The 19,264-nt window shown below is 52.2% G+C and overlaps 3 protein-coding genes across 7 annotated transcripts in view; 2 read left to right on the top strand and 1 right to left on the bottom strand.

Annotated features, from left to right (window-relative positions):
* Positions 1-750, top strand: part of VPS35L (VPS35 endosomal protein sorting factor like) — a 147,215-nt gene extending 146,465 nt beyond the window's left edge. For both annotated transcript variants that reach the window (XM_030800208.1, XM_030800203.1), the window contains one exon: positions 7-750. In XM_030800208.1, coding sequence (XP_030656068.1) covers positions 7-105 — 99 coding nt within the window. In that variant the 3' untranslated portion in view covers positions 106-750. The remainder of the gene's footprint in view (positions 1-6) is intronic.
* A 5,229-nt stretch (positions 751-5,979) lies between these two features.
* KNOP1 (lysine rich nucleolar protein 1) lies at positions 5,980-18,802 on the bottom strand. Of its 3 annotated transcripts, none has more exons than XM_012505396.2 (5): positions 18,367-18,802; positions 14,663-15,579; positions 11,915-11,983; positions 11,049-11,126; positions 5,980-6,852 (listed from the first exon to the last, which is right to left on the bottom strand). In XM_012505396.2, exons 1-5 carry the CDS (start codon positions 18,800-18,802, stop codon positions 6,541-6,543), a joined length of 1,812 nt encoding a protein of 603 aa, XP_012360850.2. In that variant the 3' UTR covers positions 5,980-6,540. The 3 variants fall into 3 exon arrangements, with proteins under 3 accessions (XP_012360850.2, XP_003261529.2, XP_030656036.1); XM_003261481.4 differs by having other exon boundaries at positions 18,622-18,802; XM_030800176.1 differs by lacking the exon at positions 18,367-18,802 and adding an exon at positions 17,909-18,094.
* The window catches only part of IQCK (IQ motif containing K), a 138,848-nt gene continuing 138,284 nt past the window's right edge, over positions 18,701-19,264 (top strand). Inside the window, exon 1 of one of the 2 annotated variants that reach the window (XM_004087395.3) lies at positions 18,701-18,951. In XM_004087395.3, the coding sequence (XP_004087443.1) occupies positions 18,771-18,951 (181 nt within the window). In that variant the 5' untranslated portion in view covers positions 18,701-18,770. The remainder of the gene's footprint in view (positions 18,952-19,264) is intronic. The other variant, XM_030800187.1, reaches the window with a different exon arrangement.

Raw genomic sequence — 19,264 nt, 5'->3', positions numbered from 1 at the left:
TCGTAGGTGAAAACGCTAGAATACATCAAGAAGCAAAGCAAACAACCAGACATGACTCATCTGACGGAGCTGGCCCTCAGACTCCCTCTGCAAACAAGAACCTGACCCCTGGGCCCATCCCCAGGCTCAGGGACTCTGGCGCCAAATCCAGAAAGATCTGCTCTGCTGCCCTGAACTCTTACTGTAATTTAGGTTTCTCATTTTTCTTTTCTTTTTACATATGTACAAATTGGTTTAAGCTTTGGCCTCTATCCAGGTTATTCTGACAATGAAGAAATGGGAGTTGTCAGAGCATTAAAATGCAGTCTTCATTAAGAAGCAGTCTCTGTGTTTTTGCACAAGTGGCCTTCAGTCTACTCAGCCCGATCCGACGGGCCTTTTTAGCAAGAGAGAAACAAGAATGCAAGTAACATCTTTCTTCTCTGGAAGGTGTTTGTTTTTTCATAGTTTAGAAATAAGGACTTTAAAAGTGGACTGCTTTTCAAAGTGCCGCTGTTCCAGACCCATTCCATTCCAGACTTTGTACCTTACAGTTAGAGCACACCCAAAGCCTAGAACTGTATTACCTGAACCCCTATGGAGGATTTATAAAAGGCAGAAATAGCACTCCATTAACTCTTTTTCCTGTCAAAAGCAGTTCTTGATTGGACTTAGAATCTGTGTTGGTGGATCAAAGGAGAAAGCGAGGTCAACTTTGAGATTCTCTGTGGCTTCAGTATACAGTAACTGCATAAATGTCCTGAAGGAGCATTTATGTTTATGACTGTTCATTTAATTACTTCTGTCTTCCTCCAGAAGAGAGAGAACGTGTCTAAATACATTAGCCTGGTTTGTTTTGCAGCCACAATTCTAAACAGCATGTGATTCTGTCTGCTTTTCTTCCAACAGTTTGGTGGAACCTGATTCTTCTATTACGGCTGGTGAGCTTGCACCCACATTTCATTTTGAATCAGTAAAAGCATTCATACTGATTGGTGATTCATCATCTCAGCCCCACTGCCATTGTGAAAATGCATCCACATTGTGGATTAAAAGTGCCCCAAACTATTGTGCTTCTAGAAGATCCACACTGGAACTGGACATAGATTACATTTCATCTTTACTCTGAGAAATACAAGACTACAGTTGAACACTTAGTTAACCTCAGACGGTAAAAGGGACTAAAAAATTTTTTAAAATCAATTTATTGGCTGGGCACGGTGATTCACGCCTGTAATCCCAGCACTTTAGGAGGCTGAGGCAGGCAGATCACCTGAGGTCAGGAATTCGAGACCAGTCTGGCCAACACGGTGAAACCCCGTCTCTACTAACAATACAAAACTTAGCCAGGTGTGGTGGCACACACCTGTAATCCCAGCTACTTGGGAGGCTGAGGCAGGAGAATCGCTTGAACCCAGGAGGTGGAGGTTGCAGTGAGTCGAGATTGCGTCACTGCACTCCAGCCTGGGCGACAAGAGCAAAATATCATCTCAAAAAAATTAAAGGACAGCAGACACTAATGAATGCTTCTTTCCCTCCCCTCTACTAAATAAATCGTACAGAAACTCAGAAAGCATTGTGGGGTGGCTCAGATACTCCCAAGTGGCCTTTATTTCACAAAATTGTATTTTTTTTCTTTTTTTGAGACGGAGTTTCACTCTTGTTGCCCAGGCTGGAGTACAATGGCGTGATCTTGGCTCACCCCAACCTCCGCCTCCCAATTCTCCTGCCTCAGCCTCCTGAGTAGCTGGGATAACAGTAGTGCGCCACCACACCCGGCTAATTTTGTATTTTTAGTAGAGATGGGGTTTCTCCATGTTGGTCAGGCTGGTCTAGAACTCCTGACCTCAGGTGATCTGCCTGCCTCAGCCTCCCGCAGTGCTGGGATTACATAGGCGTGAGCCACCGTGCCTGGCCCACAAAATTATTTTCATTAAAATTATTTTATCTACTACTTTTACTGTGTGATGCTATAAAATGAAAAAAACAATTAGCAAATTCACAAATTATGTTCTTCAAGTCATTTCTTCTCCTCTGAGGCTGAACGTGTTGGGCGGCATTAGTTCCCAAGCCCAGGCCAGTGAATTCTTACCGCTCTTGCATTAACTTGAACTTGGACTTTCACATGAGGTCAGGTACCCATTATACCAAAGGTGCTTCTGAATCTTGTCATGTGGCCCAGGCGGAGGCTTAGATTTTGTATGTCCCTGTGTGTGCAGTTTCCCCCAGCCCTTTACTGAATCAGTAAGCCGGTCTCTGAAAACACTGGTCTATATGAGATGAAGTCTATCATTAGCAAGGATGGAGTAATAAGATGTCAGCCAGAATTGTAGAAAATAAAAATGATGGGGCCTGGGTGCGGTGGCTCACGCCTGTAATACCAACACTTTGGGAGGCTGAGGTGGGTGGATCATGAGGCCAAGAGATCAAGACCATCCTGGCCAACATGGTGAAACCCCATCTCTACTAAAAATACAAAAAAAAATTAGCTGGGTGTGGTGGTGCTCACCTGTAATCCCAGCTTCTCGGGAGGCTGAGGCAGGAGAATCGCTTGAACCCTGGAGGTAGAGGTTGCAGTGAGCTGAGATCACGCCTCTGCACTCCAGCCTGGGCGTGGAGTGAGAGCGAGACTGTCTCGAAAAAAAAAGAAAGAAAAAGAAAATTATGGCAACTTCCACAAGACTTGTATTAGGTCTTCTATTGTTACTTTAACAAATTGCCACAATTTTAGTGGCTTAAAACATAATGTTGTCATCCGACGGTTCTATTGGTCTGAAGTCCGCCTAGTCTCACTGGGCTAAAAGTAAGGCATCAGCAGGGCTACGCTCCTTCTGGGAGGCTCTAGGGGAGAATCTACTTCCTTGCCTTTTCCAGCTTCTAGACAGCACACACGTTCCTTGGCTTCTGACCCTTCCCTTCCCATCTTCAAAACCAGCAGTGTCTACTCAAGTCTTTCTTAAGTCTCTTTGACGCGGACTCTTTTTTGCCTTCCTCTTCCATATTTAGGGATCTTTGTGATTCCTCCGGCCCACCCAGAAACGCAGGATCCTCTTCCTGTTTTAAGGTCAGCTGATTAGCAAACTTAATTCCCTTTTGTTTCGTAACCTACCAAATACACAGGTTCTGAGATGTGGTAGGAACAGGTGTTATTCTGCCAACTTCCTTTGTGAGGACTGTGTCTATTTGGCAAATACTTTTTTTTTTTTTTTTTTTTTGAGATAGGGTCTTGCTCTGTCACCCAGGCTGGAGCACAGTGGTGCAGTCATGGCTCACTGCAGCCGTGACGGAGGGTGGTGCTCAAACCAATTTTACAAAGGATGGGAGCTCAGAGTGATTCTCCCAAGAAAAGACTGCCACAGGGTGGGGTCCTGCTCATCTGACAGATGGTGATCTGCACTGGCAGAAAGCAAAAGGACAAGGTTAAGTCCATTCTGAAGACACCCAGCATTGTGGTGTCTTGGCTGCCCAACCTCCACTGGTAAGACGTGAAGTTCTTATGTACACAGAAAAGCAATAAAGCGCCCCCTGTGCAAATGGAACTCCTAAGCCAGTGGTGATGTTGAGTTAGAAAGTCACACCCCGTTACAGACAGAATTTACACCAGGCGCAAGGCCTGACCATCACACCCTCCTGAGAGTGACCAGTCACCAGAGCTTGGATGGGAGCAACACAGCGGACATAGGATCACCTCTCCACAATCACCCGAAGACAGTTTTTTTTGTGTGTTTTGTTTTTGAGACGGAGTCTCACTCTGTTGCCCGGGGCTAGAGTGTGCAGTGGCACCATCCCAGCTCACTACAACCTCCACCTCCTGGGTTCAAACGATTCTCCTGCCTCAGCCTCCTGAGTAGCTGGGATTACAAGCCCGTGACACCACACTCACCCAGCTAATTCTTGTATTTTTAGTAGAGACGGGGTTTCACCGTGTTGGTCAGGCTGGTCTTGAACTCTTGACCTCGTGATCCGCCCACCTTGGCCTCCCAAAGTGCTGGGATTACAGGCGTGAGCCACCACACCTGGCAGAGCACAACCTTTTTAACAGAGCTAAGGCAGGCCAACGGCAGGGTGACCTCTTGGCAAGATAAAAACTATGAGTAGAAATGGCTGATTCCAGCTACTTAGGAGGCTGAGGCACAAGAATCGCGTGCACCCAGGAAGCAGAGGTTACAATGAGCCGAATCACACCACTACACTCCAGCCTGGGCAACCGTGAGACTCCATCTCAAAAAAGAAACGGCTGGTTCCTGTTTACACCAGGCACATTCCTGTAGTGTTGCTCAAGGTCAGGAGGGATTTGTTTCTCCATCAAAGGAGGAGGTGCCCAGAAGGCACTCACTCAAATCCAGAACACTGCCTCTTGGGCTTTCCATGGCCTCTCCCATTATGTATCTCAAGGTTGAATCCAGGAAAGAAAGGCAGGCCAAGTTCACGTCCTGAGGGAAGTGGCCCAAGTAGGTCCTTGTAGCACACACTTGTCCAACTATTGACCTGGCCAATGCTTGCGGGTCAGGGTTCAGAGCCAGGGAAACCGCCTGAAGTGCCTGCCTCACCTCTGCCCAGTGGGCAGCTGTGGACACCATGGCCACCTCACCAGCATCCACTCTTCTTGACTAAGGGGAATCACCACCCTTCCCATGACAGGGGTGGGTGCAGGTATAGGCAGATGACTCATTGCCCAGCAATGGAGGCTTCTGGAAGTTTCCTTGAGACAGAAAAAGGCTTTTCTTCCTCTGGCATGTTCTAGGGTCTTGATATGCTGCCTGGAACTGTTACTGCCATCTTTATACTAGCCTTGATGAAGCCAACACTGGGGATGATGGAGAGAATGCTTCCTTGGCGGTCTGCTGAACCAGGCCCTAATCAGGCCTTCCTGCCATGTGAGACTGAACTTTCTGGCCATCAAGGCCTGCTTGGGCTAGGATGTCGTTCAGGCCGAACGATCATGAAAATGTCCATCAGAACCTGTATTTTGGGATGCAAAAGGCGAGGTGAATGGAAAGAAGGTGGTCACAGATGGTCACGTGCAACTTGGGCCACTGGACCTGGAGCTCTTTGAGGCTTGCTGTGGAGTCCAGGCTTGGAAATGCTGTCCCCACAGCTAATAAGGCAACTTCCCATGTTATCTCCACACGTTCATCTCCTCCTCCCGGCATTCAATATCTTCCTACAGAAGTCACCTGGGATTCTCTTCCTTGTGTTAAAAAAGAATCTCATCAGACACATCCCTGGGGCTAGGCACGGTGGCTCACACCTGTGATCCCAGCACTGGGGGGCTGAGGCAGGAGCATGAGTTGAGTCCAGGAGTTTGGGACCAGCCTGGACATATATAGTGAGACCCTGTCTCTACAAAAAATTTTAAAAACTAGCTGGTTGTTGTGGTGCACACCCGCAGACCCAGCTACTTGGGAGGCTGAGGTGGGAGGATCACTTAAGCTGGATAGGTAGTGGTTGCAATAAGCCGTGATATGCCACTACACTCCAGCCTGGGTGACAGAGTGAGACCCTAGCTCAAAACACACACACACACACACCACACACACCACACACGTCCCTGGGAATCTGCCATTGGTTCATTTGCGGGACTAACCACTCTTCCTAAAATGCCTTGTTCAGAATCCAGTCAAAGCACAAAAATCCTACCTCAGCACTTAGGGCCGAAGGGACGCCAGTGGAAAAGGCAGGACTGGTTTAGAGGCACATTTCCCAGCAGCAGAAGCTCAGTCACGTGTTTGGTAACAACTCAGACACCTCTCTGCCTACAGCTGCTCCATGACAGGGGAAAGGAAAAGAAAGGAAAAGAAAGGAAAAGGAGCTTGCGATTCTCCCTTCGTCATTCACTACACTTTTTATCAGAGATGCAGACTTGTCTTAAAACTTTTTCCTCCATCTAAAGACATTTCAATCCCCAATGAGGATTCTGGTGGAAATTCCCTAAAGGGGACATTCAGAGTGGCGAATAGTGAACTTAGGGCTTCGGGTACAAAAATACAACACCCTGCACTTAGTGACTCGGTGACCCCAGACAATTTTATTACTTTATCCCTGAACCTCAGTTGCCTCATCTATAAGATGGGACTAATAATAGCACCCATTTCATAATTATGAAGATTAAATACATTAAGGAAAACACTAGTATGTGCCTAGCACCTGCTAAACACTCAACAAAGGTTAACTGTACATACTGATGTCTCAAACAGGGACGGAATGTGTAACACAGAAAACAGGAGGTTTTAGCCACTCACTCCTTCTCCTGGCTCCCAAAATATGAGCTGCCCCGCCCCAGTTCATCCAAGCCCATCAAGATAGTTGTCCTCGTCCTTAATCTCCACAGGTGTTCAATGTGAGCCAACTGTCAGATGGCTTTCATTTGCACAACTGAATAAACCATTTATGCCTAGTGTTCCATTACTGTAACGCTAAGCTTATGGGAGTTATTTATATCCTACTGCTCAAGGTCATCACCAAGATCTGATTTCTTTCACAAAAAAAATTTGTAATCTCCAGCATAAATGGAATAATCAAAGCAACTGTGGCAGTTTTGGGGGGACAAAACTCTAGCGTTTAATCTTCCAGCTTGACTGACTTGGAAGCGTTCCTGTCGATGTAAAAGATCTTGTTGGGGGTGGTGGAGAAGCCGAGGCCGGCACCCCGGCTGTACTTCCAGCTCATGGCCCGGTCGTAGTCCTGCTGCAGATTCTGCTGCAGGCTGTCAGCCGCCTTCTTGCCAAGGGCCATGTTGGGCCTTGCAATCGTGCTGGTGGGGCGGCTGAACGAAGGGGACAGGTTTTTGAAGCCACCCATAAGTCTGAGAAATTTCAGTTTCTGGTCCTCGTTCTCAAAACCAGCAGTATCCCACTGGCCAAACTGGGTTCCCTGTGAGGAGAGGAAAAAGGTGGCTATTTTCCTTGAGTCCAAAGCCCTTTCCTTCCCTTGACCTCAGCCTCATCAGGGAGGGCCCAGCAGATTAGATGGCTGCTGTGTACCAGGCACAGTGCTAATAAGCTCAACAATGGATTATTCCGTTAATCCTAATGACAGCCCTATGAGAAACACTGTTGTTATTCCCATTGCACAGAGGATAAAATAGAGGTCCGCAGCTTAGCTGGAGACAGAAACCTAACTAGTGACCCCCAGAATTCCAGCCCAGGTCCAGCCAACACCACTGCCCACCTCTGCACACAGAGCTGCCTTTCCGCCTTCCTCCTCCTTTCCTAACTCATGACACACAGCACAGTGTGCCTCACTTCAAAACAGTACACTCCCCCCACCACCCTACACAGCGCACTCCCCCCACCACCCTACACAGCGCACTCCCCCCACCACCCTACACAGCGCACTTCCCCCCACCACCCTACACAGCGTACTCCCCCCACCTCCCTACACAGCGTACTCCCCCGACCTCCCTACAGTGCACCTCCCCTCCCCCCACCTCCCTACACAGCACACTCCCCCACGAACCTACACAGCACACTCCTCCTACCTCCCTACACGGCGCACCTCCCTACACAGCGCACCCCGCCCCACCTCCCTACACAGTGCGCTCCCACCTCCCTACACAGCGCACTCCCACCTCCCTACACAGCGCACTCCCACCTCCCTACACAGCGCACTCCCCCGACCTCCCTACACAGCGTACTCCCCCCACCACCCTACACAGCGCACCTCCCCCCACCACCCTACACAGTGCACTCCCCCGACCTCCCTACACAGCGTACTCCCCCCACCACCCTACACAGCGCACTCCCCCCACCACCCTACACAGCATACTCCCCCCACCACCCTACACAGCGCACTCCCCCCACCACCCTACACAGCGTACTCCCCCCACCACCCTACACAGCGTACTCCCCCCACCACCCTACACAGCGCACTCCCCCCACCTCCCTACACAGCGCACTCCCCCGACCTCCCTACAGTGCACCTCCCCTCCCCCCACCTCCCTACACAGCACACTCCCCCCACGAACCTACACAGCACACTCCTCCTACCTCCCTACACGGCGCACCTCCCTACACAGCGCACCCCGCCCCACCTCCCTACACAGCGCGCTCCCACCTCCCTACACAGCGCACCTCCCCCCACCACACTATACAGCACACTCTCCCCCACCACCCTACAAAGCGCACTTCCCCTAACTACGCTACACAGCACACTCCCCCCACCTCGCTACACAGCGCACCTCCCCTCACCACGCTACACAGCGCACCGCCCCCCACCCCACACAGCGCAACTCCCCCACCTCCCCATACAGGGCACCTCCCACCCCACAGCGCACCTCCCCCCACCTCCCCTCACAGCTCACCTCTCCCCACCACCCCACAGCACACCTCCCCCAACCTCCCCACACAGCGCACCTCTCCCCACCACCCCACAGCGCACCTCCCCCGACCTCCCCACACAGCGCACCTCTCCCCACCACCCCACAGCGCACCTCCCCCAACCTCCCCACACAGCGCACCTCCCCCACCTCCCCACACAGGGCACCTCCCCCGACCTCCCTATACAGCGCACCTCCCCCCACCTCCCTACACAGCGCACCTCACTCCACCATGCATCTCACAAGACAGCACACCTCCCCACCTCCCCACAGGCGCACCTCCCCTGCAACACAGGGCACCCCACAGCCCGGCAGCAGGGCGCACTCACCCAGCAGCCTAACGTTTGGGTGAGTTGGCGGGTGGGAGAAGGCGAGTGGGAATCTGAAGTGTGCTTCTCAGAAGCACTGTTTTATGGCGGGAACGGGTGCAGGCCCACAGGAGTAAACGGTCACACAGCCAAGTCAGACTGAGCCAAGCCCAGGAGCTCCGGGGTCCCCATTCCAGCCAGAGTGCGCTACCACCCATGTGCAAGAAAATGCAGGAGAGCCCTCCAGACCCCCTTCTCCCAGGTCGGTGGGAGAGGAAAGAAACTCACCTCCCAAGAAGACTGTGACTCTGAAGTCAGGCAGCCCCGGGAGGAAGCCTCCCCTGGGTGACCCTGCTCAAGTCCCCTAACTTCTCTAAGCCTCAGTGTCCTCATCTCTAAGGTGGGGTGATAACATCCCCCTCACAGGGCTTCAGTGAGACATACGTCAGATTTGACACCAAAAGCCCAGTGCACGATGCATGGCACACCTCAAGCCCTCAGTGACTGGCCACTCCTCTCCCCCTACCCTAACCAGACTGCTGACCTCCACGCTGCCTGGGAACTTCCCGCCCATAAGCCAGAGGCCAGCCCAGCACTTATTTCTGGGTTGGCTTTGGGAAAATAAGAACCAGTTGTCACTACAGCTGCCCTGAGTGAACCGGTGACACATTCTCCCAGTTTCATGGTGGCCCAGATGCAGGAATAACGACAGCTCCCCTGCCCTGCAGTTTCTAGAGTGAGAGGCCATCTATGACCACCCCACATGGGTTTTGGGGAGAGCAGGAGACTGCTAGCTGGTCCTGCGTCAACCAGCACTTCCAACGGCTGCTGCCCACCCACAGGACCACTTCACCACATGTCTCAGTGGCACGGCATGTCCCAGCCCCTATGCCCCAGGATCACTCTCCTGCCGTCAGGTCCTTCCAGGGACAGCCCCCGGGACATCGGCTCCGAATCACACCGCCTTTTTTCTTGCCCTCCCTATTCAAGCTGGATGTCCCATCAGCTCGGCTCAGCTCAGCAGGGTGGCATGGAGAGAAAGGGCACCCCAAGGCAGAACCCATAACAAAGCCCCACTCCATACCCCACCAGGCCAGGGTACGAGTCCCATTTTACAGGCTCAGGGGAAGGTACTTGGCCGAGTCCCACCACTAGACAGTAGCAGAGACAGTAGTGAAATCAGATCTTTTGATCTGAATCAACTGTTCTTTTCTGAATGCTCTGACAGAGCCTGAAGGCCAGCATCGCTGGTCACCCAGACCCTTCTTTTCCTCTCCCGGAAATCCAATCTATGAACAAGTCCCGCCAGCTGTGCCTCCAAAGTAAATCACAAAGCTGTTTTCTCTCTCTATCCTCTGCCACCATCCTCAGGCTGCGGCCTGCCGGCTGAGCCTTCTACCAGGTCTTCCCGCTTGCCGAATCAATGCCCTCCAGCCAATTCCACTTAGCCAGATCCCAGGCCAGTCTCTACCATGGCCGCTGAGGCTGAGGCCTGTGGCCTGCAGCCCTCTCGTCCCTCATTCCAGCCGCAGTGCTGCCTCACTGGCCTTTCCTACAGATCACTCCAGGCCCCTTCCTACCTTAGGGGTCTGCACCGGCCACTGGCCTCACTGAAACGCTCTTCCCCCAGTGTCCTGAGGGCTGGGGCCTCTGCACCCTGAACATCTCTGGACAAGTGCTGCCATCTCCCAGCCCTCGCCCATCTGTTGCAGCCCCTACCTATAGCCCCGCCTGCAGCCCCTCTCCAGCTCACTGTTCTGTTTCTTTCTCCTGACCGCTACTGCCACCTCAACTGATCTTCCTTTCCTTGTTTGCTAACCATTTCCCTGCCATGCTCACCCCACTCTGGCCTCTAGACCGTGAGCGCAATGATGGGGATCACATGGGCTTCATCTGCTCCATGTCCAGCACCCAGCACAGAGCCCTCACTGAACCCTGCCAGGGCCCCAGCCTGACAACCTCACACTCTCCAGCCCCATGATCCTCACACTCTCCTCCCTCCTGAGACATCTTCTCAGGCCCAGCTTGGACATTTCCCAGTCAGACTGGATCTGAAAACCAGGCCTGAGAGAGGCCGCGGCCACTCCCTCCCCTCTGCCTCTTGCCCGTTCCTAGCAGCCCTCCAAGGGCATTGTCCACCGCTGGCAAGAGCTCGCTGGAATGTGTCCTCAGCGATTAATCCTTAGGACACCCCAACAGTCCAGGGCTGAGACAGCTTATCTCACCGGGCCAGCTCTCTAGGAGGGAGGCAAGCGCCCTTTTCAGAAGGAAGGAAATTAGCTCAGGACAAATTCTGCTGTGGAGGGAGCCAGCTGCAGGCTAGGGCTGCCTCTGGGGCCTGGACATACTTGGTTTTCCTGCTCCACTCCTCGTGCTGGAAGCGAGGGGAGGCGTTGGGAGGCCAAGCGTGCCACCTCCTCACAGAGCCCTAGCCCCAAACTTACCGTCCACTTCCTGGTTTCAGAAGCTTCTGTTTTGCCTGACTCGCGATCGATCTCTTCTTGCAAGGCCTTTCGCCTCACCTGAGCAAGAAGGATGACAGAAGAGGGCCATCAGACACAGAGATCTTCTTTCAAGCTTAAAACCCAGGACAGAGATGGGGCTGGGGGAACGGAGCATGGGAGCAACTAACGCAGCCTAAATCTGCTACAAACAATGGGAAGCTGCTATCAAAAGTATTCTCTTAGCATCTCAAGGGCTACAGCCCCTTGGCCTACACTGGGCAGGCTCATTTATCCTCTTTAGCCTCTTAAGAATGAATTTTCCTAGAAACTGAGGCTTAAGAGCTTGCAGTGAGCCAAGATGGCGCCACTGCGCTCCAGCCTGGGGGACAGAGCGAGACTCCGCCTCAAAAAAAAAAAAAAAAAAAAAAAAAAATCCCCAAGGCCAGAAAGTCCAGTTCCCACAGGGATGCATTTGCCACGGCATCTGGGAACAACAGAAGCGGAAGCTGATTCACAACAAAACTTCTCCTCTAAATGCTCCTGAATTAGCCCAGGGGGTGGCAGCATGTGTCACCTGTCCAGCTGCAGGGTCTTAGGGACATGTCCCCCACATCCTGCAGCAAGTAACAGGGAATGGCCAGTCAGGCCTCTCAGCCATGGCCACGGCAGCCGGAAGGGCCCCCAGCATGATGGGGAAAGCATGCATTCCCAGCCCGGGAGGTGTGCGTTGGCGGCTGGCCCAGTGGCCTCTGGAGTCCCTGGTGCCCCTGAGACCAGGATCACGTAGCCAGCCTGGCAGGCGGCAAGTGAGACTCCAAGGGTGGCAGGAGGCAGCGGGAGGGGCCTGAGGAGGGTCTGGGCTGTACCTGGTCTATGTGCGCCTCATCCATGTTGCCTTTTTTTTCCAATACCACCTCTAAGTCCGTGTCTGTTTCCTGCAGGAGAGGCAGAGCTGGGTAAGGTTCGAGTTTACAATGAATGGCCTCTGCCCCTGCACCCAGCCGGGGTGAGACCATGACAAAGTCCAGAAAACACCTCAGACCACGGCATCACCCCCAGCCCTGCCACCTAGAAACATCTCATAGTCAGCAAAGCCCTTCCCATCCCTTCTCTTCCACAATTCTCCCACAAAACGGTAGTACTAACCTATTTGACAGATGAAGAAACTGAGATTCAGACAGGTAAAGTGACTACAAGGTTACCCCATGGCTCAGGGACTGGTGATTCTAACCCACATCTCCTGACCCAGGGCTTGGTGTCCGACCTTTCCCACTACACACGTCACTTACCTCCTATGGTGACACCAAACTAGAGGACAGAAGCCAAGGACCACACTAACATGCACCACGCTCTCCCACCCGCCTTGGCCCTGAAGACACCCTCCAAAAGCAAGACCTCAGGCCGGCCACTTTCTCGAGGTTCTTTAGTGACGACAAATGCTGACATTTCATGCGTCCTCACGATAAGTGTGCTGTGCCTGGCACCTAGCGTCACGTGTGTGATGACCCTGGAAGCCCTCTCCATTTCCATCACTCATCCAGGCCTGCAACACGTGTGCATTTGCCGGACTAGGTGGGCTGCTGTGGGAGGTAGAGTCCCCCCCACAGATGTTAAGCAGAGGGAACCCCCTTTCACTGAGCTCCTGGGAGAAGGGATTCTAGAGTCTGATGGCGGCTGGGCCCAAGCCTCTAGGGTTCCTCCCAACTCCAAGTTTCTGAATAAAGGAAGATGCTGGTAAAACCAAGGCTAATGGACTAGGGCAAAGCTGGGGAAATCCCAGCAACTAAAGCTAACACCTGGAGGCCTTTGATATGGAGGCCACCCCTCCCCTCCCTTCACCCTCTAACCAAGCAATGGCTGGTCCAAGGTCACCCAGCAGATTGGTGCAGAGTTCGGAAGAGAATCTGGGGTTTATGCTAATGGAAAGATGGTCATTTCTGGGGCTCTACTAATACCGGCTTCTATAAGAGGTTACATAGATGGTTTCTGAGAAGGGATAAATGCCAACTTCAGAAGCCAGACTAGCTGAGTTTGAACCCAGCTCCACCTCTTGCCAGCTGCGTGACCTCAGACAAGATATTAAGTCTCTGGAGCCTCAGTTTCCTGATCTGTTAAATGGGGGTGCCCACAGCCGCTACCTCACCAGACAGGGAAGAGGATGAAATGGGTTGATACATGGCAGTCTGGGCATACAGTAAGCACTCATGAAATGTCAGCCACCGGCCACATGGAAGGGCTGGACACTGCCTGGAGCAGGACACACACCCTGAAACAAGCCACACACCATCTTGTTTTGGCCTACATGTCCATGCACACACCTGAGGACAGGAATGGGGGCCTGGCCCTGGAAAGGCTGTGGGTCTGGGGAGCCCCCAGCCCTCCGGCTCACTTCAGGCCTCCCTCTCCCACTCCAGGCAGCCTGGCAGGCTGAAGACAGCAGGTCTCTGTGGTTTTCACCAAGCCATCATCCGCTCCTTCCCTCCTGGTAACAGAACTCCAGTTTTCCTCTCAGAAACTGCCTCCCCGCATCTCAGACAGTGTGATTTAGTTGGGACTGACACCCCCTGCCCTTCACCTCAAGTTTTTTTTTTTTTTTTTTTTCTTTTTTTTTGAGACAGTCTCACCCTGTTACCCAGGCTAGAGTGCAGTGGCATCTCGGCCCACTGCAACCTCCGCCTCCCGAGTTCAAGCAATTCTCGTGCCTCAGCCTCACGAGTAGCTGGGAATACAGGCACCTGCCACCATGCCCAGCTAGTTTCTGTATTTTTAGTAGAGACGGGGTTTCACCATGTTAGCCAGGCTGGTCTCAAACTCCTGGCCTCAAGTGATCTGCCTGCCTTGGTCTCCCAAAGTGCTGGGATTACAAGCAGGAGCCACCGCACCCGGTCACCTTTGGTTTTAAATTAGAGCTTCTGGATAGATTGACCCAACTCAGGCCTGCGACAGTGGCCCTGAGACTTCTGTCATAGTTTTACAGGGGCTACCCTTCTTCCTTTGGGGGTGGCTGAAGTGCTGGGACGAAAGCCTGGAGCTGCCGGGACCATCAAGCCACAATGTGATGGAGGTGGAGGAGGAGGATGGGCCATAAACCAAGATAGAAAAATACAAAGCCCAGAGCTGAGGAAATCTCATACAGGCACCTCCTGCTACCCAAATCTATTTGATGTATAAATTGTGTACACTGAGCTCTGATGATACTCAGATAGCTATGGGCACTACATTATCTCATGTTACTTGGTTCCTGAGTTTTGGATAGCAAGTGGCAAGAGTTCAGAAAGCAAGGGATTCATCTGAAAACTTGATCCCAGTTAATTCAGACCCCAACGGCAGACAGGGAAAACTTGGGTGGTTTCAGCAGCAAAGGATACCTGCAATTATCGATGATATTGCATGAGCCCCTGGATCCAGCCATACCTGAAGCTAGTTTAACCATAATCTTTCCAATTGCATATATCAATAAACTCCCTATTCTGGCTGAAATTAATTTAACCAGGGTTTTAGCTAAAAGCATGAGTGCTCGTGCATGTGCAAACTTGCACACACGCCTACACACCCCTCCCAAGCCCCACCCTTAATTCTCCCAGGGCAGAGTCCATTTCTGAAGGAAAAACTACCTCCTTCCAAGGGTCTCCTGCTACCCCACTCTCTTTCCTTTTCTTCTTTTTCTTCCTTTTCAGAGCTGGCTCCTCGATGACTGGCTGCTCTACCTTCTTTTTGGACTTCATCTTTTTCTTTGCGGAGGCCTTAGGGTCATCACTTACGGGGATGTATTCCGGAGCCTCAACTTTGACTGGCTTCTTTTTACTTCCTTTCCTAGGGCTGCTCTCCATGGACCTGGAGGGTTTGGAGTGGCCTGGGAGGACGTCTCCCTCCTGGTGGATTTTTTTCTTCTTCACCTTCCCATTGTATTCTCTGGGGCTCTTCTGCTTCCGTTTCTGCCCCAAGGCTGCCTGTTTCTCATCCTTCTTCCCCACTGAGCAACTGTCCCCAACATCCCTGGCCTCCCTGGCCTCACAGACCCAAGGGTCCTGGACCAAGAAGGCTGTGGGGTCCTGGGCCCCCTTTTTTTCCTTCTTGTGTTTTTTGAGCTTCTTGCCAACTCTGGTTTCCTCCTCACCCTGTCTAGGGTCTGGGGAGGTTTTCACCCCAGAGGCATGGGACATGGCCAGAGGTGACTTCTTCCTTTTCTTCTCCCCACTGAGGAACTCCAAGTGGCCAAGCACCTGCTTCCTGGGGCTGGGTGACTTCTCTGTCCGTCTGGCAGGCAGAGTGGTCTCAGGTTCTACATGCTTCTTGCAAAGGGTGCTGACACCCTTCTTTTTCTTCTTCTTTTTCTTCACTAGAGGCATCTCAGGTGCTTGCCCATGGGCCACGCTCTTAGAGGGGGATGTGGCTCTTATAGGAGAAACATCAGCAAAGTAATCATCATTGTTTAAAACTGAGTATCGAGTCTCTGGTTCTTTGACCACTTTCTTTTTCTTTTTCTTCTCTGGGAGCCCAGGGTCTACTTTGTGTGTCTTGGTGATCATTCCTGAAAAAACAAATGGTACAAGTTACCCCTATACCAAGCCATCCTGTGTTCAATTTTATTAAGCATTGCCAAGAGCCATGTTTCTTTGAGTGGGTGGTCTAAGCGTTGCGGGATAGGGAAAATGGACATGATTCCTTTAGAGCAAAAAAAGAAATACACAGAAACAGCATAAATTTTAAATCCACACAGCCCTAGGTTCAAACCTAAATGGCTCTCTCACCTTAAGTAAATCAGCTAACCTCCCTGAGCCTCAATTTCTCCATCTGGAAAATGGGGGAATATAACACCTCCCTCCTCAAAAGGGTGTTGGAGGGAGTAAATGAGATGACCCATGGAAAGGGCTTGGTACACTGTTAATTCCCTTTTTCTTTTTCTCTTTTTCTTTTTTTGAGACAGAGTCTTGCTCTGTCGCCCAGGCTGGAGTGCAGTGGCGTGATCTCGGCTCACTGCAACCTCCTTCTCCTGGGTTCAAGTGATTCTCCTGCCTCAGCCTCCCCTGAGTAGCTGGGATAACAGGCACCCGTGATCATGCCCAGCTAATTTTTTTTTCTTTTTTAGGAGGGATGGGGTTTCACCATGTTGGCCAGGCTGGTCTCAAACTCCTGACCTCAAGTGATCCGCCCGCCTCAGCCTCCCAAAGTGCTGGGATTATAGGCATGAGCCACCTTGCCTGGCCTAGTTTCACTGTTTTTAAAATTTGAAGTTGATTGCCAACACTGAATGAGTCACAGTGACACACAGTACTGAGGGCACCCAGCTTGTCTTGGACAGGTATCATGGAAGCACCTGTGAGAATGGGCTGGGGTCCTCAATACCCATCAGTGTCCAGCTGGACCACTTCTCTCGCTCCAGTCCCCAGCCAAGTTCCTGCTGCTCCCTGCACTAGACATTCTCAGAATCTAGAAGCAAAATATCCCAAAATATTTCACAGCAAGTTAGGATCATGGGAGGGAAAGGAAAAACTTCTCCATCCTGCAGCCCTCCTCAGCTTCGGAACTTAGAGGGTCCACACTGGAGCTGGCTCACTCTTAGCAGCTTCAAAGAGCCAGGCCTGAGCTACAGGTCAAGTTCATTCATAACCCACTCCAGGAGCACCTGGAGAGTCAAGGGAATAACTATACTCATTCATTCCTGTCTGCCCTGTTTCCTGGTTTATTTCCAGTGTCCTGCTCAGTGCCTGGCACATAGCAGGTGCTCAATAAATACTCACTGGATGAATGAACACATGCTAGGGATACAGAGATGAACAAGATAAAACACCACCCATCAAGAAGCAAGTAGGTGTGGGAGAGAATAAGGGTAATACAATGACACAGGTGATAAAGGCAAGGACAGTGGTAAGGTCAGGGTGGTGGAGGTTGTGGAAACTGTCCTACCAGTTGTCAGGAAAATTTCTGAAGAACTGCAGGATGGTGGTAATCCCTGAGACAAAGGTACTGAAGGCAAGTGGCTGAAGGAACAGGCTTGATTGGACAGATGACTTGGAGATGTTCACTGAACAGGTGAATCTATGGATGAGGTGTTTGGGTGGCTGTGCTGACACGGGCGACATAAAGTTAGGAATGTATGGGTGGTGATTAAGCCTTGAACAGAACAAGTCTGAGACAAGACCTCAAGAAATACAGTAGCCCCCGCGCCCCGATCCCAGGTTTCCTCTTCCCAGGTTTCAGTTACCCCTGGTCAACCCTGGTCCCAAAATAGGTGAGCACAGTACCGGAAGTCATCTTGAGAGGGAGACCACATGCATGCAACTTTTATTACAGCATACTGTTGTAATTGCTTTATTTTATTACTAGCTAGATTGTTGGTAATCTTTTACTGCACCTAATTTTTTGTGAGACAAGGTCTCGCTCTGTTGCCCAGGCTGGAGTGCAGTGGCATGATCTTGGCTCACTGCAACCTCCACCTCCCTGGTTCAAGCAATTTTCACGCCTCAGCCTCCCGAGTAGCCGGGATTACAGGCATATACCACCACGCCCGGCTAATTTTTGTATAGTTAGTAGGGACGGAGTTTTACTATGTTGGCCAGGCTGGTCTCCAACTCCTGGCCTCAGGTGATCCGCCCGCCTCAGCCTCCCAAAGTGCTGGAATTACAAGCATGAGCCACTGCACCCGGCCCTACTGTGCCTAATTTATAAACTTTGTCATAGGTAGTATACACAAGACAAAACAGTCATATTTAGGGTTCAGTACTGTCTGTGGTTTCAGGCATCCACTGGGGGTTTAGGAACTTACTGCCCGCGGATAATGGGGGACGGGGACTATTGTATTGGCATTTAAATAAGTGGGCAGAGATAAAGGAGCTTGCAAAGAAGAAGGAGGTGCACACCTTGAAATAGTGTAGTTAAGAGAGCCAAGACGACTTCAGAATAGGGGAGTGGCCAAGAGATCTGGTAAGAACAAAGAATCCACCGGGAGGTTGCGGGTCAACTCTTAATCCCCTTCTTTCCCCATCTCTGCCATTTAGAAAAGTATAGCATCCTCCTCTTTAGCCCTGCGACCAAATGCATTCACTCTTTCAAGGGGAAAGAAAGGAAAAGAACATTACAGTGCATCTCCTGCAAACACAAACGCTTTCTCCAAAAGCCTTGTGAGGATCTTTGTGAATACCCGACCTCACAAGCTCCAGAGACTTCAATAATTCACTTGCCCTAGGTTCCAAAGCCAGGAAGTGGAAAACGGAGACTGGAATTCCGCCCACAGAACTCCAAAGCCTGTGCAGCAACACCCCACTCCCCCGCAGGATCACCAGCAGGACGCGCGGGAGCCAGGAAGTGAGATCCGTACCTCCAAGGCTCCCATGCGCCCAAGCCTTCGTATCATCAGACTGGGAAAGATTACGTGGGGTCCCAGGCCCGGCTCTGAGGCGGGAAAACTTTCTGGAGGCGGCGGCCTCAGGCCGGAGCGGGCGCACACCAACTGGAGGGGTCGGATTTAGGGATGCGGGTGGCCCGCATTTCCCCATCTTCTCCGCCGCGCATTTCCTCTGGTGCAATCTCCAGACCCCGCGCCGGCCCGCCTGCAACGCGCCCTGGCACTCACCGGTGGGCGAAATTTCCCCGCCTCCACGTGAGAGCCCGCTCCGCCGTGACCCGGAAGTCCACTTCGAGTCTCCGGCCCAACCTCTCGGTTTCCGGCTTCTTCCGGGTTGCAGCCTTCCGGCGAACGCGGTTACCGTGGAAACCGCGGCCATGGCGGCACCGCGGCAAGTGCCCCGCCACATAATGCCCCGCAAGCCCAGCTGCTCTACGAACTCGTCGTTTACCCGGACGCCGGTGTCCACCGTGTCTCTCGAGTCCCGGGAGCTGCCTGTCTCGCCGTGGCAGGTCGCCGAGCCGTCGAGCAAGAGTCTGTGGGAGCAGATATGCGAGGGTAGGCAGCCTGGGCTGGCCGAGAGGGGCGGGACCCGGGCGGCCGGGCGGGGGCTGCGTTTGGGGAGCGCCCACTGTGCGCCTGGCGGCTGACGCGCGGGGCCGCCGGGCAGCCGCTTCGCGGGCCCGGGCTCCGCATTTTACGCACGGGGAAACTGAGGCTTGGAGAGGCTGGCCCGAGGTTACGCAGCGCGGACTACAATCGCGATCCGCAGTGAGGTCAAAGGCAAGGGAACGGCGAGGGAAAGCTGAATAAAGAGAACCATGCAGTGTGGACCATTGGTTCTTAAACCTCGTTTAGTGAACAGAAAATA

Source organism: Nomascus leucogenys, chromosome 2, assembly GCF_006542625.1.
Source record: "Nomascus leucogenys isolate Asia chromosome 2, Asia_NLE_v1, whole genome shotgun sequence".
Classification (NCBI taxonomy): Eukaryota; Metazoa; Chordata; class Mammalia; order Primates; family Hylobatidae; genus Nomascus; species Nomascus leucogenys.
Note: the sequence above shows the minus strand (reverse complement) of the source record. Positions and strands in the feature narration are given on the sequence as shown.

What these genes read in the sequence shown, in the direction of transcription:
- KNOP1 (XM_012505396.2), bottom strand. Translation starts at nt 18,802, where the DNA reads ATGTGGCGGGGCACTTGCCGCGGTGCCGCCATGGCCGCGGTTTCCACG. An exon ending in CAGGAGACCCTTGGAAGGAG is followed by an intron (nt 11,984 to 14,662) that starts GTAGTTTTTCCT and finishes CCTCTCCTGCAG; the next exon opens with GAAACAGACACGGACTTAGA. An exon ending in CTGAAACCAGGAAGTGGACG is followed by an intron (nt 6,853 to 11,048) that starts GTAAGTTTGGGG and finishes CTCTCCTCACAG; the next exon opens with GGAACCCAGTTTGGCCAGTG.